This window comes from Branchiostoma belcheri, unplaced genomic scaffold, assembly GCF_001625305.1.
Source record: "Branchiostoma belcheri isolate BF01 breed outbred unplaced genomic scaffold, Haploidv18h27 scaffold52, whole genome shotgun sequence".
NCBI classification, from domain to species: domain Eukaryota; kingdom Metazoa; phylum Chordata; class Leptocardii; order Amphioxiformes; family Branchiostomatidae; genus Branchiostoma; species Branchiostoma belcheri.
The window spans coordinates 490,386-515,270 of NW_017804154.1; the positions used below are offsets into that span (position 1 = coordinate 490,386).

General features: G+C 42.2%; 4 protein-coding genes across 5 annotated transcripts in view; 2 read left to right on the forward strand and 2 right to left on the reverse strand.

Moving 5' to 3' along the window:
* LOC109480778 (proteasome subunit beta type-2-like) overlaps positions 1 to 1,707 on the forward strand; it is a 3,439-nt gene extending 1,732 nt beyond the window's left edge. The window contains exons 5-7 of one of the 2 annotated variants that reach the window (XM_019783079.1): positions 780 to 893; positions 1,182 to 1,231; positions 1,582 to 1,707. In XM_019783079.1, coding sequence (XP_019638638.1) covers positions 780 to 893; positions 1,182 to 1,231; positions 1,582 to 1,689 — 272 coding nt within the window. In that variant the 3' untranslated portion in view covers positions 1,690 to 1,707. Of the gene's footprint in view, positions 1 to 730; positions 894 to 1,181; positions 1,232 to 1,581 lie in introns of both variants that reach the window. The other variant, XM_019783080.1, reaches the window with a different exon arrangement.
* A 720-nt stretch (positions 1,708 to 2,427) lies between these two features.
* LOC109480776 (sialin-like) lies at positions 2,428 to 9,925 on the reverse strand. Its single transcript, XM_019783075.1, has 12 exons — positions 9,668 to 9,925; positions 8,986 to 9,171; positions 7,579 to 7,708; positions 7,262 to 7,368; positions 6,478 to 6,565; positions 6,117 to 6,203; positions 5,808 to 5,932; positions 5,381 to 5,533; positions 4,982 to 5,111; positions 4,463 to 4,584; positions 4,074 to 4,193; positions 2,428 to 3,264 (listed from the first exon to the last, which is right to left on the reverse strand). Exons 1-12 carry the CDS (start codon positions 9,683 to 9,685, stop codon positions 3,037 to 3,039), a joined length of 1,494 nt encoding a protein of 497 aa, XP_019638634.1. The 5' UTR covers positions 9,686 to 9,925; the 3' UTR covers positions 2,428 to 3,036.
* Positions 9,926 to 10,715: 790 nt separating this feature from the next.
* LOC109480645 lies at positions 10,716 to 18,645 on the reverse strand. The gene is made up of 13 exons (XM_019782876.1): positions 18,526 to 18,645; positions 17,763 to 17,903; positions 17,424 to 17,578; positions 15,703 to 15,853; positions 15,066 to 15,257; positions 14,433 to 14,576; positions 14,038 to 14,192; positions 13,736 to 13,886; positions 13,387 to 13,608; positions 12,491 to 12,919; positions 12,005 to 12,106; positions 11,677 to 11,770; positions 10,716 to 11,333 (listed from the first exon to the last, which is right to left on the reverse strand). The coding sequence occupies exons 1-13, from the start codon at positions 18,602 to 18,604 to the stop codon at positions 11,201 to 11,203; spliced, it is 2,148 nt and encodes a 715-aa protein (XP_019638435.1). The 5' UTR covers positions 18,605 to 18,645; the 3' UTR covers positions 10,716 to 11,200.
* A 1,409-nt stretch (positions 18,646 to 20,054) lies between these two features.
* On the forward strand, positions 20,055 to 24,297 carry LOC109480646 (glycine receptor subunit alpha-4-like). Its single transcript, XM_019782877.1, has 9 exons — positions 20,055 to 20,160; positions 21,063 to 21,130; positions 21,328 to 21,548; positions 21,801 to 21,883; positions 22,559 to 22,705; positions 22,888 to 23,111; positions 23,317 to 23,430; positions 23,692 to 23,865; positions 24,019 to 24,297. Exons 1-9 carry the CDS (start codon positions 20,055 to 20,057, stop codon positions 24,295 to 24,297), a joined length of 1,416 nt encoding a protein of 471 aa, XP_019638436.1.
* The last annotated feature ends 588 nt before the right edge of the window (positions 24,298 to 24,885 follow it).

Genomic DNA, 24,885 nt, shown 5'->3' on the forward strand with positions numbered 1-24,885 from the left:
TCTTTTAAGGACTAGATGTTCATGTATATTTCAGAAATTCTAGCTATGAGTTTGTTGATGTCTCTATCTTTCTTCTTTGTTTGTTAATTCTTTATTTCAGGCATCAGGGCTCGAAATTAACATTGTCCCAGTGTCAAATGACACTAAATTTTCAGCTTGGGACAATTCAAATTATGTTTCGGGACAATTTCAGGGCAATTGGAAAATTCTCAGACCGTCCACGTCATTTAGGAACGCGATCCATCCATCCTGCTGCAGACTGCCGGCAGCCCATAATACTCTGACAAACATTTAAATTTGACCAATCAGGGATTCCAAATATCAGGGACGGTGCCATGCCCATGATATTATCATGTATTTCCCTACATATACTAAAAGTGGACTTCAAGTTGTACAAATTCAGTTGTTGTTTTCTTATTGTTGTCATGAACTTATTTCCTGAAAAGCAGGCTGGGACAGTCCATCTTCAGTTCGGGACAATTGAAATCTATGTTTGGGACAATTCTGGGACAATAGTAAAAAAAGTTAATTTCGAGGCCTGTATATTTGAAAGATGTAAAGATATAATTTAAAATAGTTAAAACTTAAGACAAAAGAAGACAAAATCTGTGAACTCTGTTGTCATTCACCAGTCACTGCTTCTAGTTGAAAGGGGGTGTAAGAGAGAAGATGATTTCATAACTTTACACAAGATTGACTTCCAACCAAACCTGCTTGTCATGTTTTCCAGACCCCATACTTTGTGAATCTCCTGATTGCTGGCCATGATGACACAGCAGGTCCACAGCTGTATTTCCTGGACTACCTGGCCTCGCTCAACAAGGTGCCGTTTGCAGCACATGGCTACGGCGGGTTCTTTGTGCTTAGCGTCTTCGACAAATACTACAGGGAAGGTCAGTGCCATTTTACACTTGACTGGAAATCTGGAAATGTTCACAGTGGTTTTATTTTCTTGGTGACCACTCTGCTGTTAATTGATGATGCCATGAATATGTGCATTTCCAATGTACTAGTATTACTACTGTATGACAGAATTGTTTCAGTAAATGGTTTTGAAGTACCTCATTGTTTATTTGTCATTGTTCATGTTTATATAGAATGAATCTGTGTAGTGTTTACTGTTAGCAATGCTGTATCATATCATAGTCTGAGAGGAGTTTGTTATCTTTCCTGTCTACCAGATATGACCAAAGATGAGGCTGTAGAACTGCTGCACAAGGCAATTGCTGAGGTGAGTGGGTCTCCTCATCACTTGCACTTTGTACTTGATGGCTCTCTTACAGCATTTGTGAACAATATCACAAATCAATCATGTCAGGACAAAGAAGCTGGCTAAATAGTACCTTTCTTAGCAAACATTCCTAATCCAGTACTGCATAATTATTGTACAACTCCACATGTATAATAGAATTCAACAGACATGACAGCTATCTCATTAAGACAACTTTGACTTAGAGTTTGGCAAGAAAAGGTACAATCAAATATCATGTGTCATATTATGGCTTGAAAACGGCAAAGTTTTTTTTTAAAAATGGACTATAAACTGGTGTCTTGAACTTCCTTCTTTTTCTTGTCTCACAGATCCAGAAGCGTTTCATCGTAAACCTGCCCACCTTCAGTGTACGGATGGTGGACAAAGACGGAATTCACGACTTAGAGCCAATACCAGCCAGACCAATTCCATACTAAATAGTCCTATCTGCACCATAACATGTACAACTGTATTAACATATCTCCCACATTATGGGAGAGACACTGGGGCATATGTGACGTAATCTCAAAGTGTACCTAGACTGCTGCCTTGAGGGACACAATGCCATTAGTACCAGTTACGTTACTGGAACAGTTAAAGGGTTTTAGGTACCATTGCAGGATTTATACAATAAGTCAAGCAGACATGTTTATGTAAGCATCAATGTTTTTGTTGTAGAGAGCAAACTCCAATTCAGTCAGTTTCTATAGGGTATTGCAACACAACAGAAAACTCTGAAACTTCTACTTTTTGTCTCCACTCAACGTCAATGTTTATGTTGCCTAGATTCACGATTATATAAAAAAATCATTCAGCTATATATGTAGTCTTAACACATTTGACTTTGTTATGACTTTCTCTTGAATAAAAAATATGTAGTACTGAATCAGTTTATCTTGAAAATTGAAAGTTGGCTATATCAGTATATGATAGATTTTACAACACTCCTAGGCTTGGAGTCCTTGCTGTTATAAGTATAATTTGAGATGAGGAATAATCACCGGTGCACCAGTCGCATTAAAAGTTACAAGTAGAGCTAGTTACCCCCTAACCTTCATTCTACAACAGGTTTGAATATGCAACACAAAAATTGGACTTTCTCAAATTTTGTAACTGTTCAACTCCAGTCTTTGTCAAGTAATTAGCAAGGTAAGTCCATTTTTTGTGTTCAAAAATCAAACCTGTTGCAAAATGACTTAAACCAACACAGATGAACTTTCTACTTTAGTCTATCTTAATCCAGCCACTCACTACAGAGACCCAAGTCTTCTGAGTACAAGACGAACTATATTCATTCACTACAACTATCTAATGGGATGATAGAATGCTCACAAATACCTGGTTAGGTGTCATGTTTTACGTTAAAAAATTACTCAGTAGTTTTTAGTAGTACATAAAGTGTATAGCCAGTTATTTCATTACAGTGGAAAATTCACAACCACACCTATCCCTCACGCCCCGGACACGTGATGGAGAGAGATAGGCAGTGCGGAAAATTAACCAGGACACCAGGCAGTGCTCGGTGGTGGGTGGGGAACAGTACCCGTACATTTCCCAAGACACCCCTGTCCGCAATCTCCTTTTCTAGATTTCTATTGATTTGATGTTATCACCTGTGTGAGGTGCGCGGGCCTGGTGTGGCGCTGCGATTACAGCCGCAGTGGTCCAACACCCCAGGATGGACAGTAGTCGGTTACTTAATAAAAGTAGTTTACAAAGTTCTAGCTAACGCAAGTTGACGAAACTATCAATTTGGAGTGTTATCGCAATGTACAGTATAATGTTTACAGCCGTGTTATACTGTTCCTTGTTGAGGTATTGTCCAGAGTGGTCATGGGAGTAGCAATGTTCTTGTCAGAAGCGAGATCGTCGGTGTTCGGGCCCTTCTCTTCCTCGGGGTCCTTGGCCCAGTCCTGGACGTCGGTGCGCAGGAACACCAACACCACCAACCCGCCGAACACGTAGATACCGGCCCCGATCCAGAACACCGTCTGCCATGCCTCACGGGTTTGCTGGAGTTGGGGAAAAGTGTGAAATGCCGTATGTGGATTTGTGCTGTTTTTGGTTCATTCCCTTCACAACTAGTAGTTCAACCAATGAGAGATTGGCAGTTAACGGTAGAACCAATGAGACGGCGTCTACATGTCCACTAAATATTTGCTTTTTTATGTATTATGGCCATGTTGATTTGATTATATGGATGACATCCTCCGGGAGCCCCAAAACTGATGCGCGCGTGCGAATAAAAAAAGTTTTGCAAAAAAAAAGTTCTTTTCATTATGAAATCTACGTGGTCATGAGGGTTGGGCAAATGGCACAGAATATGGTTTGGCGAATAATCTAGTCTTCAAGTTCATTTCTTTACAATTTCGTCTCTTTTCGTTTGATTTTGGCATTCTACGACATTGATATAGTTTTTATTATTTTTTTTGTAACTTATGGTATATTTTTGCTCATTTTGCAACTGTTTTGTACGATTTACAGTATGGTTGAAAACTTTTGTTTTTTTGGAAACGGCCGAAAATTCATGCGCGCGCGGATGTCATCCATATAATCAAATCAACATGGCCTATTTTGCATTTCTTCGTCTTGACGGAGGTTAGAGACTTGTTTTTTTTTCAGTTGATCTTGTTTACAAACCGTGCTCATTGGCCCCTAGTGGGAAGTATTGATAGTGCTGACTGTTGTGAATCAGAAAGTGTAACAAACATGTAGATACTGACTGACTTCCCACAAGATATCAGTAGGTGACGCTTTTAATCTGATTGCGCTGACTATGTTATGGCAGATGACTATAGTTGTCAATGTCAGATTGACTTACATTGTTGTTGGTGAGTGCGCCGACCACCAGCGGCGTCACGAAGCCGGGGATGTTCCCAAACGTGTTGGTGATACCGTACAGGATTCCTCCGAACCGCGGAGCCAACTCCACATGGGACAACTGAAAACACATAGCGCAAAAGTTTTATCAAACTATATATGATAACTGAAATCAATTTTATTCAATGTTACAAACCAGAAGACGACGAGCATTGAAAATCGACAGACTGTACCAAGAACATGAATTGCCGACTTTCTAAACCACTGCAATTCATGATCAATAATGCTTCCATTCATGTTTTCTACAAAGCGGACCAGACTAAGTCAGTCGGTATTTTTCTTTATAGACAACTGATGTTTTAAGGTAGGATCAGTGTCACAACGACTTACCTTGAATCCGGGGACAGCCAGTCCACCAAACGCCACAGACAGCGCGAGCATCGCCACTCCTCCCGCCCGGTCACAGCCCACGTACCCCGCCAACACGAAGAAAATGGCCGGTGGGAATTGGCCTAGTATGGCATTGAGGTAAGAATGTTTAGTTCTGTAGTACTTAGTGGGTGCTCTTCTCCGGCGCTTACAATCCAATCCTGCTTTTATGTTCAGGAGGTTATGTTTTCTGTCTGACAGGTGTGTCTGCTTGCGTGCTAGGCACGTGGATGACACTGGCAGGAAGTGAAGTCGAAGGTCCCTGAAAAGGTTAGTTCATTTCCTGTCATAAATTCCTGTGATATGCCTGTCGCCTTAAGGGAGCCAGTGAGAAAATCAGTTGACAGAACTGTACAGGAACTATAATAGTATAAACATGTTATGGAGGTATGAGATTTTCGATTTCTTGTATTTACTGTTTCCAATTTCGCATCTTGATCCCCCTCCCTGATCACCCCCAACTCTCCCCACCATACGTACCGAAGAAAGTCATGATCCTGCGGGCGGTGAGGGTACTGACCCAGTGTTTCCTGATATAGTCAGTGACGAACCCTCCTGTCATCACGAACAGCATCAGGGCTAAGTGAGGGAGGGCCGACAGGAAACCATTCTGTATTTGTGACAAACCATCAAGCACGTGTCATTTTATTGACAGCTTAACCTTGTATTACCCCTATCTAGTCCGGTTGTAGTGATCCAGACCATCTCTTTGGTTGTGCCAATACTGTTCACAAAAACTCTACTAGTGGATACTTCCTGGAGGTTTGAAATCTCCGACTTCTTACACCATTAACGTTACCCTTAAGATCGCGTTACTTAGACTGTTATCTACAAATGTAATGCTGCGCTTAACCAGCACAGTGTCTGTTTTCTACGCACCGCCTTGATGTCGAATCCCAGGACCTGCTTGAGGTACGTGGGTAGGTTGGTCAGCATGGTGTAGAAGCCCCAGTTGGAGCAGGTATGGCCGATCACGATGGCCCAGAGAGGCACACACTTGACTAACTTCAGCCACGGGACCGGCGGACGTTTCTAGTGCAAGGCAAACACGTCTTCAGAACTACGTCATACGTTTCTTACAAGGACGTTTCCTTTAAATTACTCCTTTATATCATGTATTTCCCGACGGCTACTTAATTTGTCCCTAATCAACTGACGTTATTGCCGAATAGATCTTGAGTGTTTTCAAGATGCTTTCTTACAATTTGCATCACAGTCAAACATGTTTATCCTTACTTCGGCTGTTATAGATGAAAGACATTTATTGTACATTAATGCATCGAAGGGCTATGCACATGTCTCTTACCACTTCTCTAGTTTCGATCTGACTTTCGATGTACTTGGCCTCTTCCGGGTCTATCCTGGGGTGGCTGGAGGGAGAGTCGTACACAAAGATGACCCAGAACACGAACCACATGATCGGGATACAACCTGCAACATACACATTGGAGCTGTGATGTCTATTTTGATGCCCCTACCGATAGGTAGCTGGCCGACTGTTGTACACATGTAGGTCCGAGGATAGATATCTTTATAAACCTCCCCCCCCCCTTCCTTTTCCTATTCAGAGTTAAATATGGTAAGACTCCTGGACTGGTACTTGACTATGACGTACCTGTGACGTAGAAGACAGAATCCCAGCCGTAGGTATCCGCCAGGTATCCGGACAGGGGCAGAACGATCACAGTCCCGAAGTTCGCACCTAATCACAAGTGGCACAGGCGTTCTTATTAGAGTATTACTCATTACCTGATCTTGCCCGTAGAAGGAATGCAGCAGATTGAAACAAGCAACACTGGTTATAACGCAGCCTTTAAAGCCAAGAGTGTTAGTGGCAAATTTACATTCATTTGTATTTTTGAAAAGATATATGTCAAAAACTAATTCTACAAAGTCAAGGATATCGATAGTGATCAGAAAGATAAACCTCTATCCTTTAAACGTAGAGAGGTTTGCGATAGTTGTAGCCGGCTTACCCGCCATGGTTATGGACATGAGCTTGCTCCTCTCGTAAATAGGCGCCCATTTGCCCCACATGCCATGATGTGTCGGGTACGTGACGCCCTGGAACAGACGTGGTTTAAATTTGTACAGTATATAGCTTCATGTATGCCTATGTACTAGTATTACAAAGATCAGCAATTTTGAATTATTACTATTATACGTGCTTAAAGTCCATATCACACATTCAAGAGATTTCAACGATTTTGTGTAGGAGCCCTGGAAGATTAGCCCCTAAAGCCTAGGGTTAAAGGGCATCCCAATAAACTGAAACTGAAACGACCTTATTTGTCCCTGACCACTCTCCAACCAAGGTAGTCGCTGGGTTGGGATTAGTCTGTAATCTATTCCATTAGCTCCTCTGATCGCATTTTAAAAGAACATGACTTTCTCCAGTTTGATTTTCAAAATCCATAGTCGGCTGCCGCAAACGACTTTTAAGGGCTACTATGCAACTTCGCGAACCGACTCAGAAACAGATGACCTTGCGTGTCAACTTATTCATGTAAAGCATGAGCCATCTCCGTTTCCTACTATTTTGTCCTTAGTCAACTAATGCAGGAGACGTAAACGGTAAATATATATCAGGTGACTGGCAAACATCTCCAAAAGCTGATATTCAACCATAGAAGATTCAACCATGAGAAGGTCGAGAGAATATGGTACTATGCGTGACAGGGACCTATTATCTAGTTTTACGACACATTACTGACATTGCGTATTTCTAGAGACACTATCATATATAGACATGTCTCTTACCGCGACAAAGCCCACCAGAATCCTGACAGCGAGAAGAGCGTACACGCCGCCCCGGGCAGCCACCGGGGTCATCAGCGTCAACAGGCCGCCTAACAGCTGACTGGTACCTGAGGAGTACAACATCAGGAGCTGTACAATTCCCACAAAAAGTCATGGAAATCACGGAGGTGTGAAATCTCCGATTTCGTATTGCTGTACATTCAGTCCCACCTGTCATCAACATACAACTTGCAGAGCTACAAAAATAGGCCCATAGCAATACATGTTGTGTGCAAAAATACTATTTGTCTGTGTAGTCAGTGCAAGTTTGTACCCACCACAAACTACTTTTCCACCCAGTCTTGTCTCCAGCCAGCCGCCGAGTATCTGTGTGCAGGTGTAGCCGTAGAAGTACCCTGACAGAACCTGGCCCTGAGACCACTCATTCCACTCAAACTCGCCTTCTTCCTGTGGAGTTGTAGTACATGCAGACGTATTAGAAACTTCAAAAATGTTATATCATCATCGTCATTGACTCGTTTCCGAGCATAATTGTTAATGTCAGAAGTAGCCCTCAATCCTTGGGATGTCGATGTCGTAGGTGACTGTTTAGACCTAGCCTGGTGTGGAAGAGGCTATGGCATTTTGTGCAGGGCAGGGTCTTTTGGCCTCAGCTTCAGCCCGGCATAGGCTTATTGCCGAACTCATTACCCTGTCCACCTCCGCCAAAACGTAGAAATGCGAAATAAAAAAACACAACGTAACAAGAATTCCGAGATCTCATACCTCCATGAAATATGGGCTTGATATGTAAATGTAAATTTCCTCTTTAATTATGCAAATTACCTCCGCATTAACATGATATATGCATCGTGATGTATGTTAACTTTTGATTAACTTACAGATGTCCCAAGTATGACATTCCCATTATTCACCATTAAGAAATCATAGAATTTTTGCATAAATTATGCAAATAAGGTCATCATTTGCATAATTAGTATCTGTTGATGTTCTGCCTGCCATAGGTTACATACATTACATGTATGAAAGAAGTATAATGTAAAACACTGTAATTATAGAATTTCCTCATTAATTATGCAAATTAAGCCCTCATTTGCATAATTTGCATTTAATCATGTACATCTCTCTCTCAGCTACCTACACACCAAAATTATGAAAATATGTTGTTCCTATCTGGACTTATTGGCTTTTAAACATTTCGCCAGAAAGTGCCCTGCAGTTCCAGAACAAGCTGCTAGGGGGACCAAACTCACACCACTTATTCCTGACAGGAAAAGCTATCTGCCACCAAAAAGTCAAGACCATAGCATGTTCAGGACAAAAGATACAAAAACCGGAAGTTCTGCTGCAGTACCAAGGTCATCCACCAGGAGGCCCATATTTGACCTTGACGTTTGTCTTCCTAAGACTTACCAACATACCAAATATCATCATAATCCATAAAGGCGTTCTGAAGTTATGCTGACCACAAAGTTGCGGAAACACACACAGACAGACAGACAGACACACACACAGACAGACAGACATACATACATACATACATACATACATACAGACAGACACGCCAAAAACAATACCTCCATTTTTCATGGAGGTAAAAATCTGATGACGGACCACTTATTGTCATGCTATCATTGGTTGAGTGAGTGATTGATCGGTCCACTGGCCGTATTTATACCCCAAACCAAGCACCCTACCTACAGCCAAGGAAGTTTCCAACTCACTTTCCAGCCGGGAGGGGGCGTGTTGTTCTGGGCGCCGGTGCACTCGCTGGCCGCCGATGCCGAGAAGTTGCTCTTGACCATGGAGACGATGGCGACGCTGAGGTTGGTGCGGAGGATGTACACATTGGCGAAGGCCCAGAACCAGGCCACGACCAGGATGTGACGGGCCTGGACACGTCCTTGCGTCTGGAATGTAATCATGTATGAAATATTTTGACAAATTCTAAGCTCCAAGCCTGGGTGTCAGACTGTTGGCATGGTATAGGCGGCCAGAGAAGTAGTTTCTATTGCACAAGATAATGTATAAGTATGAGAGTCAAGAAGGCCATCCGTGTCTCAGAGAACACACATGTCCCGTCGGCCGTGTAAATATACGTTGAATCAGTGCAGGTACGTACGTGCCTGGTACAATGTCAAACGTTGTCCTCTGACGTGATGAGATGTAGAAATTCAAGACACGTATCTAAGTGTCATTGTCGCATATGATATTCGCATTTCTCGCTTTCAGAACTAAGTTGAAAGAGTTGTTTCAAATATAACAATTGGCGAAGGTTTCAAGCCGTTGACTCCTGTACGAACCATAACACTAGCAAATACCACGCCCACCACATTTATGGCCCATTTATTTAGTCTCCGGTGTTTTTTGGGGGGCATTGCAAGAAGTTAATCTTGATCATCATACCTTTTTGATGCACTCCATTTTGCAAGACTCCTTTGTTTGTACACAACTAGGAGAACTCTTGCGGTGCTTCCAAATCCTGGCCTTTCTGCGTCCGATCTGTTATGCGTCCGAGAAGTGACAAAGTGCGCAGTGTAGTTCCCAGATTTGACATGAGGTTTAGTCAGTGATAATCATTAACAGACCTAAAGGTCGGCTGGGTCAAACAAAGGACAACCATTGGAGGGCAATATTTTTATGGAGTAAACACTGATCATGACATCAACGAAAGTATGGTCATGAGCTTTCTGCATTGAAACTCTAAAACCAACAGGAGAGTATGCACATATCTCGGAGAGGAAACTAAGAAAGTTTGAAGCACTGTCAAAATGTTGCAGATCATTTGCCCTACTACACATGTCTACAGTTAAAGACTAAGGTCGAGAAGTTAATAAATGGCTACTCGTTATCTCGTCGGCAGGTAATGCACATGCGCGAACGTTCTGGGTTCCTAGGGGCCCTGGAAAGCACTGACCGCAGTGCTACCGTGCATGGTTGGCAAATGGATACTGCCTGGCGGATTTGAGACTGTATGGAAGCCACCGAAAGATCTGCCCGGAGATTACATAAATGATTAATAAACGACGAAAGTATCATATGAGGCAAACACACAAACACAGTGCGTTCCTATAGTTGTTTCCCTGGAAATAGTTATCTCATTTCTAATCGACAATGTCCTGCCATATGCACGTCTGTTGCGTCTGCCAATATTGGGCCAGTGGGAAACAGCATAATGCGAGAAATTCACAGTTGTGAATAAAACAAATGATTCACAAAATCTCAGGTGGAATGAGATGAGGATGAGGAGATTTTTATCCGCTCTCTAATAGATAAAACGAGACACAAACAATATATTCTTTGTTCATTCTTTGTTGAGTTGGTTCAATAAATAGAGTGATCTAGGATTCACATTCTAAACTTATAGATTAGCCAGAAGCCATCTATAACAGTATTGTCACAAAAATAAACTGAACTACATGTAGTCAAACTAATTATAATAATCGTTGTAAATATTAGTGTTAATTATGTTTGATAAGAGGACATTTGGTATTATTTTGTAAAGCCTTCTTGGCTCATGTCAAAATTGTATCAAGAAGTAACGCATCGTGGAATGGAATTATTCTCCGTATTTGGCTAAATGTTACTGATTTTGAACCTGCGTTGTTAGTCTGGTGGGGTTAAGCTTAATTATTTGAAGGTATCCTTTCTGAAATAGTATCTCACGCCAATTCAAAGGTATTTGGCATGTTCTCTTTAACTCTGTATAAGTCTGATAACGTTGGTTGAAATATTGTAAAGTAGAATAAGTAAGATTGCATTCGGTTGGTACTTTATAATAGATACAATAAAGCTACGGTCACAATTTATATCGAACCCGGCTGGGTGTATGCTGCCTTGTATATATAATCCTACCGATAGGCGGTTTAGATAAATACACGAAGAGACAAACTAAAAACCCTCCTCAATTATTATATACACTTCAATCATTCTTCCTTCTCATGATTCATATAGTGACCAACTATTTAAAAGACGTGGTTTGTTGACGTTTGGAAACTCCAGCATATCAGCGGTGAAGTCTCCAGATCTGTTTCTTTTCCTCGACTTCAGTCGTCTCATTTTGCAGGGCATTCTGTGGAAAACAAAATATCGATCAGTTCTGTATAACATACCTGTTGTTGTGCAACATCCATTCAAAGGCAGCACTTTTAGTAGATCAACGATCTTACATATCATGTGACCGCCTACTTAAGCAGTCATTTATTGAGCAGTTGCTGTAGGGCGCAGAGATTGTTCAATATCGATTTGAGATCACCTTTAGAAACCACCTTATCATAACAAGCGCGTCACTTGCTACAGGCGTTATCTAATAATCAAAGCTTGACAGATTATTGTTGTCATAACTGATCCACGGAACCAGGATACGGCCACGCTGATCTTTCGTCAAGATACTTTTCTAGAGAGTTCGTGCTTACTTCATGGCCAAGACAAAGCCTGCGGCGAGCAGGGTCAACACCACAGGAATCCCAACTTCAAGTGTGAGCGGCTGAGAGGATGCACTTGGATCATCTGTAAAACATATCAGATAGATTGATTGATAGATAGATAGATAGATAGATAGATAGATTGATTGATTGATTGATTGATTGATTGATTGATTGATTGATTGATTGCTGCACCATCATATGCATGTGTATAGGGCACATAGAAAGACATCTACACAACTGAGAAAAATCCCAATCGTATATGCACGATCAACAGTTTACCATATTGATGACAGGGAATGATATAAATCAGATGCACCTTCGTCGGTCAGGCCGCCACCTTTTACCCACTGCGGCGACTCGTGCTCAGCTTCCTGTCCGCTATCAACGTCTTCACTTCTGTGTGAATCATCCTGACCCACTGGTGGACAAAGCAAATGAAAAGAAGTCGCATAGTATAAAATTACAAGACAAAACGTAACGCAAGATACGATCGTAAATAGGGTGGACGTGTGTGTTTCCTTGTTGAATTTTTAAGAAAGTTTATTCCTTTGTCACGGAGGTTTTGTTTTAGGTGTGTCCGCTTCTGTGTTCGCTTGTGTTACCGTAATTATATCCATATGCGCATGCTGGGCACGCAGGGGATACTGACAGCAGGAAGTTAGATCTCAGAAAGCTTATAAAACAAGAAATTCACAAAATTCTAAATATTGTGAACTATTGGATTTCTTGTTTCATTGTGATTTTGAAGGCGAAAACACAATCGGAAAGATATATATTTTTACTCATAGCGGCTGGAACTTACAGGCTGCTGGGCTCTGTAGAATTTCGATGGGTTGGTCTTCGTCCTCGTTGTTACCAGTGTTCTCATCGATCCTGTCCGGTGGCTCTTCTATGGGATGGACAAGCTCACTGTTGACGTGTTGTCCGTCTGTGTTTCCGAAGACAGCGTCGTCCTGATTCTGTTGCACGTCCACATGTTGGTTGGGAACGTCCCTCAACGGTTGTTCGTCTTCATTTTCGGCGCCACTGTGCTCATCAGACACATCCGTGCGTTCTATCGTAGGGTGGATGGGTTGGTTGTTGTTCTTGTTGTTGCTTAGATGCCTATGCTTGTTTTTAATACCAGTACCCTCATGTACTGGAGGCTCTTCTGCAGGATTTTCTGTCTTCTTGGGTACATCTTGTTTCACCCCATCGTCTTCTCGTTCAAGCGGCTCTTTAGAAAGGTGGTCTAATACAGGTAACATGAATGTAATATGTAATCGGTTTATGGATTATGTAAGGGAGGACTTCCACTACTTGAACCTACATTAACGTCAACCCACAGGGTAGAGGGACTGCTATCAAGCCGCAGTATTGCACGTCTAACCGGAGACAACAGACGCTAAACGGGATGGTGAGTGAGAGGTTAGCCGGCTAGCCATTAGGAGTCGTTACAGACAAAGTGATGCATGTCTTTGAACGTGTACCTACCTGGATTTGGGACGTTTGCAACAGGTTGTTGTTTCTTGTTTTATTCATTCTTGTGAATTTCTTGCTGATTCTATATACATGCATTTCCACAATGCCACTTATTTCCTCACAGCCTCCCACCCTCACATTTCTATCTCCAACTTGACCTTTCTGTCAGTTTGCGGTTACACCATTTCTGTATTCAAATAAGTACGGACATACAAGCAAACAGACAAAGCGCCGTACCTGTACCTCTGCAGCGAAGGGGACTCAACACGTAGAAACCCTGTTCGTCCAACAGGGATACTGCGTTTTCTTCTTCGTCAAAGCAGATTTTGATGGAGGTGTCACCGAACGCCAGCCCTGTCACCGGCAGAAGGCTCTTGTCTGTTACAGTACCTGCATCCTTCCGCCAGATGGCGTCGTTGTTATCACAGTTGCAGCGAGGATTTCCATTGTCGCACGTGCCTGTGGTTGGGTAAAACAATGTCAGAAATTCATGCTAGCGTCGTGCGTTGTGTCGTACCAGACAATTCATTGGAATACAATCTTCGCAGGCACGAAGGCGTAAGGAGAGTTCATTATCACGCCTTACCTGATACACCGCATGCGCACTTGCCTGCCTGCCCCCTTGCCCCTGGCCAGTAATGCATTCTCGTTCCCTCTCTAGAGTGCCAGGCGGCATGCTGCTTCTTTTGTGTAAACTCGTTCTCAGGGTAAAATATGGCCGAGCCGTAGCAATGATACTGCAAGACAATATACAGGTAGGAACATGTCACTAACCTGTCCCTGTTTCTACTCTTTTATGGCTAAATCCAAAAATACTTTATTAGTTTCTTTTGGCCTCAGAAAATGATATCATTTTATCGTATCGGTTGGTTAGAGACATAATCATACCTCTATACTTTGTTCGCATCTGTCAGAAATCGCCATGAGCGCCTGTATTTGCCGCGAGCTGGCGGCATAAGACACCTGGACCCTGTAGGACATGGGGTGTTCGTGTCCGTCCACGTGAGTCATTTCTTCTCGGTTGTGATGGACGGTCGTTATTACTGTCAATGCAGATAGGAAACAAGGCTTAGAGTGCTGAGAACCGAGACTATATATATAAATTTCAGCCAAAGGCAATCCAGTATAATTATTTTAACTAGACAATTACCTACTAGAGTATCAATAACAGCACAAAGTACTTGAAACAAGATCTGGGCTATCTATATCTCCAAAATGTCTATTCAAGTAAAATAGAATGATTATGAATGGAGAGGATTGATCAGGTGAAGGCAGTATCTTACCTGTTTGGTTGAAGTGACAGGTGACGGTGAATGGCTCCACCCCTGTCCCGGGTCCGTCAGGGTCGATGATGTAACTACCACCACTGTCCTGCACACCACGGGACTTCACCTCGGCACAGGAGGCTGGGTACACACTGTCCACAGCTAAAAGTTCATGAAAAATAGTAAGTAAAGGCGTGGTCACATTCGTCATAGGGCGTAGTGCGATTATGGTGTAGAATTTTCAAGTAGAACCGGCCACCGACAAGGCCAGTTCTAAGACTGCTTTTTTCACAGCTAGTATATGCATGGCTATTACAAGGGTGCCTTCAGTTTACAACCGTGCGAAATAACTATGGCATAACTCATCGTTGCGACCATATAAGTTACAAGTGACAGATTACACTTGTACAACAACAAACGACACGGTTTTCACGCACACACCCTATTCGGCCCATTAATACAATAATAAAAGATTTCTACTGAATGTATCTTGATTATTTATCTCTAGCATCATAACTTTCACAGGTGTTCTAACATGTCCTAGTCTGCTGGACTGACAACTATACATTGATATATAATGTTTTTGTTTCTTTATGCACCATGCATATAACCATTATTGGCTTCCCGACTAATTCACATTTGTGCACGAACCTTGTCCTGTACACCTGAGAGCGCCGATGCTGTAGACGCCGTGCTCGGCATACATCAGCACGTCACGACTGTCCCCGAAGACGAGCCGAGTCACGGGCAGGTGCTCCTTGTCCCGGATGTAGCCGCCATCTTGTCGCCACTGGTTGTCGTCGTTGTCACAGTTGCAACGCTTGTTTCCATTGTCACATGTACCTACGTGGGAGAAACGTGTGATGTACGGAACGTTTCTTTACTTATGACACAGGTATCTAGAAGGTCACACAAAAACAAGACCACATCTGCACGATGTTTTAGAATATAACTGTTATATACAATAACAGCTACAAGATATGGCCATGGCTATTTCGTGTTTGCAATAATCCACGCTACACACAGATCGTTCTGTCTTCATTAGATGCTCAAGAAGTTAACAAAATCACAAAATACAGGCAACCGGCTTAACCAGTCTTTCAGTTCTCCCATGTAACACATGTTTGTATCAGATTAAAAATAATTCAAACAAGACAAATATTATTAAAAGCGCTTATGTCATATTACAACGTAGAGTGATTACCATGGCTTTTATTAGAAGATGTTATTTTGTTTGTTTGTTAGAAATGGAAGCATCAAACCCAATTTAAAAAATTATGAACGCTACCTGTCACTCCGCATGCGCACTTGCCATCCTGTCCTTCTGCGCCTGCCCAGTTGATCATCCTTCTGTTTTGTCGGGAGTACCAGGCCACGTGTTGTCGGTACTGCGCATGTCGGTAGGGACGGGAGAATATAGGGGACAGGAAACAGTCGTACTGGAGAATTATATGGAGTAGAAGGACCGTCTGATTATGGTAAAGTCGCTTATGTGAAATATATAATATACGGTGTAGTGAATATAAATTTATGACATATTACCCGAAGAAGTCACCTGCATACGTCTCCAAATTTTCAGCCATGCTGACCAAAACATTTATGTCAAGATTGCTCAATATTGTCATAATGTTTGCATATTATTGTTCCATGGCTGTGATGGAGTGTCCTTCTATTTTGTCCAAGTTGTTATTTCTTTAGTATCAACGAGATTGCCATTTCCCATCAACACACAACAAAGTTATCATATGTTGTGCCACTGTTGGCAGGACCCTCTCGTGTGTGTTGTTATGAGGTGAGTTATCGGTCATCGAAAGGCGGTAATGCTTTGTTGGAGCTGACAAAAGCCTGTTAATCCCCACACATCACGCGAACATTCATGGACTGCTATTTCTGTGATTTATCCTGTTTTCCGTTCATATCCGCGTTCTTTGATCAGGGGTATGCCAAAAACATTTTTCTCTCATATGCAACAACGGAGGACGTCAAAAGCAATATTTTTGTCACAGCATGGATAAAAAAGAGAAGGCATTGCAGTTATGCTAGCACTTCAAAAGGAAACGGATATACGTGATGTACATGGCGATAACATTTCCTATGCCCCACCTCCTTTGCACTAGACAGCGATCACTAGCTATACCACCGTAAAGCGACAATGCAAATGTGGGTGATTTCATGATAGGAATGTAATGCAATATGTAAAAGTATGAATTAAAAGACAAAAGTTATAGTCATTTCTCTACGAAACTCATTGAGCGATCTGTCCAATTTGTGGTCACTCAACCATCCAATAGTCATAGGTGCAAAGGGGGTGTAACCGCAACTTGCGATGTTGCGGTTAGTCCCCACTTTACATGTATATGACAACAGGATCAGACGTTTTGATCGGCAACAGGTCCCAATAAAGCCTGGCAACAACGTGACCTACGTGACCTAGCCATGCCTGTGGTTTACACTAAATTAATTAAATGTCAATATTGACGTCATTTCTATCGATGAAATGTTTAGTGCGACACGCACGGAAGGCCAGGTCTCTTGTTTAGTGACTATAGTCGTGCCATATAGTGATACACATCGTCCACGTCGAGAATGATGGCAAAAGTGACCTCGTTGGTTTGTTGTGTTTCATACACGTGTATGAATAAACAAAATGGCCTGCTTTTTGGAGGTACTCAGTATGAGGCACATATCTACTCTTCTAGAGTTACAATGCTGTTTGTAGTTTATCCTGTGTTATGGGGGGGGGGGACTAGTAGATACAATATTGATATATACTTTTAATGTCAGTTTTGTATGTCACCTATATTTTGTGTGTACAAATGTTTTTTGAGTGCTAAACAACCTCCGACCAAACGAAGGGGATATTGGAGCAAGGAACTAGTGAATTGGAGGTTTTCACGATCACAGAATAAAAGTCAGTCAATGAAAAAAGGACTCTATATCAAGCACTGTACCGTCCGCTATTTGTCTGGCGATTTTGCACTGTAAATGGTACATCTATCCTTTACTCACAGATAGGTACTGCTCACACCCAGACGAAAGGCTGACCAGAGCTTGTATCTGCTCCATGGAGGCGGTGTACGTGATGTTGACGACCCTGGTGTCTGGACCCCTCCTACCGTCTACGGACGCCCTCTTTTCCATGTCATGATGTACTACAGTTATCCCTGGGGTGAATTCAGGGTGGATATTGCAGTAGAGTAGTCATGCCTTCAAGTACCAGTCTACCCTACAAACTATGTAGTATGGGATATATTATACAACAGAAGATTTTTCGTAACATATGTTTTCAAGATATAGTATCTCGTTTTTGCAAACAAAATAGCAAAGCAGAGTCACGGTGTGACCCACCCGATTGTTGATCGCTGCTCATGTCACAGTAGACTTGGAAAGGGTCCAAACCACCGCTGCCATCAGGGTCAATAAAGTAATATCCATCTTCTGTTTCTCCGTCGCGTTTCAGGTGGTCGCAGCTCTGCGATGTTCGTGTATCTGTACATTCGGTAAATTCCGATGAGTAAGATTAACATGCCACAAGGAAAAAGGGACGGTGTGTTTGCATAGTAGTTTATAAGTATTGTTCTTAATCATAGACTATCGAAAAGGGTAGTGTACGGTTAAGTATCACTAAGCATGATAACAGCACCTTGTAAGCTTTTTGTAGAATAATACCAAAAGTTCTTGTATCGATATGACATTTTGAAAATTCTATCTTAGACTACGATGTTTTGAATTATGGAATTTGTTCCGTCTATACAACAGATTCTTTTTAATAAATCAGATTGTACAAGAAACATTACATAACAGCCATGCCTCTATATCTAAAGCCCTGTATATATAACATGTTCTTAATAGCAGGGCTGACCAGGCCCGCTAGAAACAACCAGCAGGGTCCCGGTCATATACGTTGTACGATCGTCGTACATTCACAAACTAGGGCATTCTTGGGATAGTCGTAGATCTGTCCTGCTCAAGTTTAACTTTTCTGTTATGGAAAATACTACCTTAGACCCTTGTGTGCGATTGGTTTTGTCACAGCTTGCTTAAAAATTCTACGACATCCAATCCAAATTGCACGATTGACGAACGTAATCATGCCCTATGCGGAACGTACCTTCATTTGCTTGTGTTGGGTCCAGTGTGAATATCTGCAAGATGCAGACTACAGCAATGGAAATCCTTCGCGTTGTCATTTATTCCAGGAGCACAGCGATTTAGTGTGTCGAACCCAGCTATAATCTGTACGCGATACTTCCAACCATTTGTGTGGTCTCCTTATACAACACACTTCCGTGAGCCGATTATGTTCCAACCGTGTACAGCACTTTGTTTCGTCGATAAGAACTCTGATAAGGCAGCGATCTGGCAATCTGACGGTTTGAAGACCGCCGAAGATCGATGTGACTACGTCACGTTAAACGTGCTTTGGAAACAACGCAACATTATAGGGCTGTATTTATGTATTGTTGATGTATACATGTATACCTGGTGGATGAAGGCTAGATCTTCACGATTAGCAAACGGATATGCGCTCTAAGTGGGAAATAAACAAGAATCTTAGTGGGATCTAAATCCGACAAATCCGATCCGTGGGTAAAACTGTCAAACTTGGTCCTTGATCTTTGAAGTCAAGTGAAAGACAAACATGTTTCATTAATGTCAATGTAGCCAAAGGGTGCTTTAGAAGATATATTGAGACGTAAGGAAGTACAAAACCTGGCCACACAGTATATATGTATATACTATGTGTATAGCTTCTTGTTGTCGGTGCCAATAAAACGGGGAAAACAACCCTATTGTCAGGGAATGCTCAATACCCATTTTATGCAGTGCAAGTATACATCGCTATGTGTCCCTTGTACGCATGTATGTGCAAATGTCACCTGTGGGGAAAACGCCAACTAGGCAGTCAAAAGCATATTTGTTCGCATATGCAAATTATCGACCGAAACACTCCAAGGCCGACCCGTGGAGAATGGTCACCAGCTATTAATATTGTTGTCGTTCAATGGAGGCACTGGACAGTGTAATTTCTATGAGTCAATTGTGTTTGCGTATTGGTGCCCCTCCCAAGCAAACTCCTTGCAACAAACTCACATGAATTGGTGGCAGTGTGTATTCTTCACTAACTCTCATATTAAACAACAATAATGTACTGGGTGTACATGTATGTGATGTCCGTACTCGTTCCTGGAAGTTTGTCAGTAACGGTTTCTAGTAATCTGGATCCACCACGAACTACAGAGGACTGGACTACATTTAAAACTGCAAGTACCTTATCCTTTTATTTGTGACGTCTTTTATCTTACATGGTGATCTTGAACTTCTTTTACCAACCGTCAGTTAGATTTACAAACCGGGCAATTAACAGTTCGTTCACAGTATTGTTGTTGCCTTAAATTCCATCTGGTATATCCAAGGACATATATCCAATGTCCTTGTTATATATCTCTATCTGTATAGCCGGTATAACGTAACCTTTGGTGTGGACAATTTTACATACTATATATAGCAGGTACGCGGCACGGAAGAAGCTGGTTATATTACACTGAATTACCTGTCATACCTACCGTAACATTTTGCACATGTAACTGCCAGCGTTGTTGAAAGCTACACCATACATGTTTGTGAATGTAGGGTTCGATGGACGGTTTAGTTGGGCAGGCTGACTGGGAAGATTGGCAGGTCTGGAGAACAGGCAGCCCTCTGCCGTCTGGGTACCAACAATCACAGAGACCGAACGAGCAAGGTACTAAATACTAGATATAGACAGATGAAGCCCACTTTCCACTAGACGGTGATTGCTGAGCGGCCCAAAATGGGTTGTGTGGTCATGGGTTTTATAACTAGAATGCCATACGTGATGTTTAAGCATAATTTAAAAAGACAATAAAACAAACAAAACGTGGAAAAAAAGAAATATATGGCGTTCGTCGAGCGATCTGTCAAATTTTGGTCGCTCAGCGGGCGCCACCTTTAGTGGACAGGAAATGTAAACTTTCACCATCACCCTTGCTGCTAGGGGTTTCGCATATAACCTGCATGTGCTCTGTCAAGTGGAAACAATGAGCAACCTAACTGGAAGAAATAGACTTATCATTCCAGGCAAACAGATACTGACAGGTCTTGTTGTTAAGGCTTTCATGTGGTAAATGGCTGTAAATATTTCATGAAGACACTTAGGAATCGCTTCTTAATTACATGTATGATGCTTGTTTTCAATAGATGCAGGGCTGCATGAGAAATAACGTTCATAATCGATGCTACAGAAATAAACGTTAATGTACGCAGTGATGTACAGACATCTAGACGCGAAGCCATGGATCGACAGCAAATTTCAACTTTCCAAAGCTATCTCTATTATCAGGCGCACTGGTGTTGTTATTGTTGTATGATGTCGGAGGCAAAAGTACATGTACTTCTGATGCTTTCCCTTCTATATAAGAAGGTGGTACATCGTAACCTTTGACACATTTCACATGGCAGCCTCTCCAGCCCCTTGTGATTAAGCCCCAATAATTGTAAGCTCCTCACAATTCAGCCCTTGGCTGCGAAGAGAGAGTAGCCGGCCCATTCAATAACGATAACAATTTGTCTAAAGGAATATTCCTTCGTAAAGTATACCAACCTAGTGATTTTCTGTTGGTTTAGAGCGATGGACTGATGTTTCTACAAGCGTACACATCCGAAACATAGGATGGCTGTCCGAAGAACACTCGGTAAGGTAGAGTTAAATCAATGAGGTTTAGACGTTTGTTTTATACAAAAATGGATTCTGAATACGAGCTGCTCCACCGTATGTGATTTCGGAGCTAATTCGGGCAGACTGCAAAACAAAGAGTGCTTAATTTGTTCTTTGTATGCTAGTAAATTTTCACCTTACGTATTTTGTCGTGTCCTTGTTTTCCCTCCACAGAACCTCAGCACGACCATAGAATACAACCTTGCCTGGGTGGACCCGAGGCTTGGCGGCCTGACGGCGGCGTGGTTTCCCATGCCCGCTGACCTGGCGTGGACTCCCCTGATGTCGTTTGGCAGGAACGTCCGGCGGACTTCTGTTGTGGACCAGGGAAGCAAGTCGAACAGCGGGATTTCCATGTGGCTCCATCCCAGCGGGACAGTGCTTTATAGTATAACGTAATAACCATCTATTTCATTCTTAAGCCACACAAAGCTAGTCACAAATAACAAACCTGGAACCTTACAAGAGGACTTCATCAAATCTTACTACTAGAAACTTCGCAGAAGATCAGATGCCCAACAAGTTTAAAATGTATCGTTGTTTGGGTTTCTCCAAAAAGTGCGTTGAATGTGCTTTTTTTCTTCACTCCCTGTAGTTGTTTTCTCTCATTGTGTGTGATGTGATCTACTTTCAACTTATTGTTACAGTCGCGCCTTGAAGCTTACATGTAGTGTTCAACTGTGGCGGTATCCCTTCGATTCACAAGTGTGCGGTGTACAATTGCACGGATGTAAGTACGGATTCCAAGTTGTTATAATATACATGTGTGAGGGCTTTCACTTAGCATTGATGTCGAAGAACCTGCCTTTCCAGTAACCTGTATGTCTTTCAACGAAATCGACAGATAATGGCGTTAAGTTCAACGTCTTGCCATCTAATACAAGTCACCTGGCTGCCATCATGACAGACGCCACAGCTGTCAGGTCACAGTTCATGTTAACTGGGGTGGAACTAGGGCTAGAGACGAACTCGTTTCTGACCAATGGGCCAGGTACGTCTGCTCACTGAGTAACCTGGGGGATAAATCCACGACTGAGATACCGTGAGGGTCCCTATATTCATCAATATATAGATTCTCTGTCCCTGGTGCTGGCTATGTTTCCCTGTCCTTGGTACTGGCTTTGCTTTTCCCTATCCCTGGTGCTGACTATGTTTCCCTGTCCTTGGTGCTGACTGTGTTTCCCTGTCCCTGGTGCTGACTGTGTTTCCCTGTCCTTGGTGTTTACTGTGGTGCCTTGTCCCTTGTGCTGTCTGTTTCCCTGTCCTTGGTGCTGACTGTGTTCCCTGTCCCTAGTGCTAGGTAGAACTAGAATATAATTATTCATGTATTTCATTACTAATACCACTAGAATATTTAAATTTTAGAAAGACAGAAATTACCATTTTGGTGTGCCTTCTCTTACAGGCTGTGAGTACTTCACGGAGAAGTGTCACCATGACGTTGAACATTGCCTGGCCGTTTCCTTGTGTAGCGATGACCAAGTTTGTGAGCGGTGTAAGAGCAGTGTGGGACGGTGTTCACACAAACTTCACAGCTGTGACGAGAACAACGGTTGGTTTCGCTTCCTATAACAGAGTCGATTATTTCAGGAAGCTTTTTTCTTGACCAATGCCCCAAATGTTTGCTGTTTTAGTAGATGAATTAGAGACATCGAGACAACTGAATAGAATCAAGTGTCGAACCGATGTCATTCGTCTTAGAGATTTTGAACAGCTGTATGTCTGTTTCTCCAGACTCGAATGCTTACACAACACTGGAAGTGCGCATCCATCTCAAACGCCGCCTGTTGTCCTACTTCTTCACGACATTCATCCCGTCCACGACCATAGTCATCGTGTCCTTCTTACAAACATGGCTGCCGCTCGTCCCATCAGCCATTGCGGGTCGGTTCGTGTTGGGGATCTTTGCCGTTCTGGTAATGATATCCGGACAGGACATGAAACACATCATTCTACGGGTAACTATTAAGTATGATTTACATTATGGATACTACACTGTTCTAAATATACAAGGCAAATATTAAAACTGCAGCTATATTTATCAATCCTAGGAGGCAAGAAACATTCCTTTTGTGTGTGTGGGGGGGGGGGGGGGTCTGATATCTGCATTAGTTTATACACAGTCATGATTGCTGGTTCCATTTCTTATATATATCTTTACAGGTATCAGAGGCGCGTGCAATCGACATTTGGATCATGGCGTGTGTCCTGTTCGTCACTCTGGCCCTCCTGGAGACAGTGGCTGTACACTTCATTTACGACAAGCTGAAGAGAAAGGTATTTTCCTGTCATGCATATGATCTCTTCCATCCTTACACGACGTTCTACTAATTGTGACAAGCGTTGGATAATATTGCCGATTGACTGGCATGCATGGCACTCTTGGTCACTCACGATAGAGTCATAACATTTAAGCAAAATATCGAGGCGCGCAATCCTGTATACACTTAATTACTGTATACAAATTCATCTTTATAATGTGTCTATACAAACTTCCATTCATTCTAGTATTAAGATAGACTCATATGATCTTGTTAGGAAAAGAAGGCATTATTGGAGCGCACACCATCTTTTCACATTCCCCGGCCGCAGCTGAACCGCCCCCTGAACTCCTGGTGGTATCGTCTGCCCAACAAACAATGGATGACCATGTACAACCCTTACGTGCCATCGCCTTCCATACCTGTTCAGGTGGACATGTCTGCTTATGAGGTACAGAAATTATGCAGTAAAGCCCTGGCCACAAATGTCGTATGATGTAAACTATTGCACCTGTTTCTTCTCAATCACACTGTCGTTTATCATATTTCTGAATAAGCATGACAACACACGCGTTGAATGATGACACGGTTTTCTTTACCGCAGGACAAGAAGACGAAGAGCAAATTCAAACCGCTTGTCAACATCCCGCGCGCCAAGTTCCGGCAGCCGGGCATTGCATCATGGGAGCAGCTTCCGAGCAACCGGTGGAAGGTCCAGCTGAACTACGGGTCCAGAGACCGTACCGGGGAACTCTGGGAAAAGGAAAGGCTGCCACGTTCCGAAGAGATGACAGGAAAGATAGATCGAGCAGCAAGAATAGCATTCCCCTTTGCCTTCTTTATGTTCAATCTTTGGTTTTGGCTGTTCCATTTGCTATTCTGATGTCTAATACATTCTTTGGTGAAAAACCGCTGGATAAAGCTGTTAGAGCCTTGTTTAAAGAGCCAGTGATATCTAAATGGTAGAATGTTTGATATTGACTTGTTGTTTCAATAACATGTCAGATCATATCATATCAGATTATATGATATCATGTTACAAGATATCATAGCTTATTTATCTGTACATAACTTCGATGTTGTTTATTTGTTTTTTTAGATGTGTTTGTATCATGGTAGGTATGTATTTACACTATGGATCATTGAGCCTGAAATGAACAATACACCATCATATTATATGAAAGAAATTATTGTACAATAGATTTAACCAGTGGTAATTGTGATGCTCGTTGAATAATCTGTGCTGTTTCCGAAATTGGCTGAATCTTAAGTTTGTATGAATACGTTTCAGTACTCTCATTAAATGTTTTACTCCAGTATTTGTATTAGGATAACTGGTGACGCGTTTATTGTATAAACCACATCAATATTTGTAAATGTGCTGAAAGTCAATGTAGACGTGTTGTTGGCTGGTGTACGCTGTATATCATTCATAGGCTTGTAAATTATAGCACCAATAAATATATATGCC

What these genes read in the sequence shown, in the direction of transcription:
- LOC109480776 (XM_019783075.1), bottom strand. An exon ending in CGCCCCCTCCCGGCTGGAAA is followed by an intron (nt 7,709 to 8,985) that starts GTGAGTTGGAAA and finishes ACAACTCCACAG; the next exon opens with GAAGAAGGCGAGTTTGAGTG. An exon ending in AGATCGAAACTAGAGAAGTG is followed by an intron (nt 5,534 to 5,807) that starts GTAAGAGACATG and finishes GCCTTGCACTAG; the next exon opens with AAACGTCCGCCGGTCCCGTG.
- LOC109480645 (XM_019782876.1), bottom strand. Translation starts at nt 18,604, where the DNA reads ATGACAACGCGAAGGATTTCCATTGCTGTAGTCTGCATCTTGCAGATA. An exon ending in GATGCGAACAAAGTATAGAG is followed by an intron (nt 13,887 to 14,037) that starts GTATGATTATGT and finishes ATTGTCTTGCAG; the next exon opens with TATCATTGCTACGGCTCGGC. An exon ending in CCTTCGCTGCAGAGGTACAG is followed by an intron (nt 12,920 to 13,386) that starts GTACGGCGCTTT and finishes TACCTGTATTAG; the next exon opens with ACCACCTTTCTAAAGAGCCG.
- LOC109480646 (XM_019782877.1), top strand. Translation starts at nt 20,055, where the DNA reads ATGGACGGTTTAGTTGGGCAGGCTGACTGGGAAGATTGGCAGGTCTGG. An exon ending in ACAGAGACCGAACGAGCAAG is followed by an intron (nt 20,161 to 21,062) that starts GTACTAAATACT and finishes CTGTTGGTTTAG; the next exon opens with AGCGATGGACTGATGTTTCT. An exon ending in TGGACATGTCTGCTTATGAG is followed by an intron (nt 23,866 to 24,018) that starts GTACAGAAATTA and finishes TCTTTACCGCAG; the next exon opens with GACAAGAAGACGAAGAGCAA.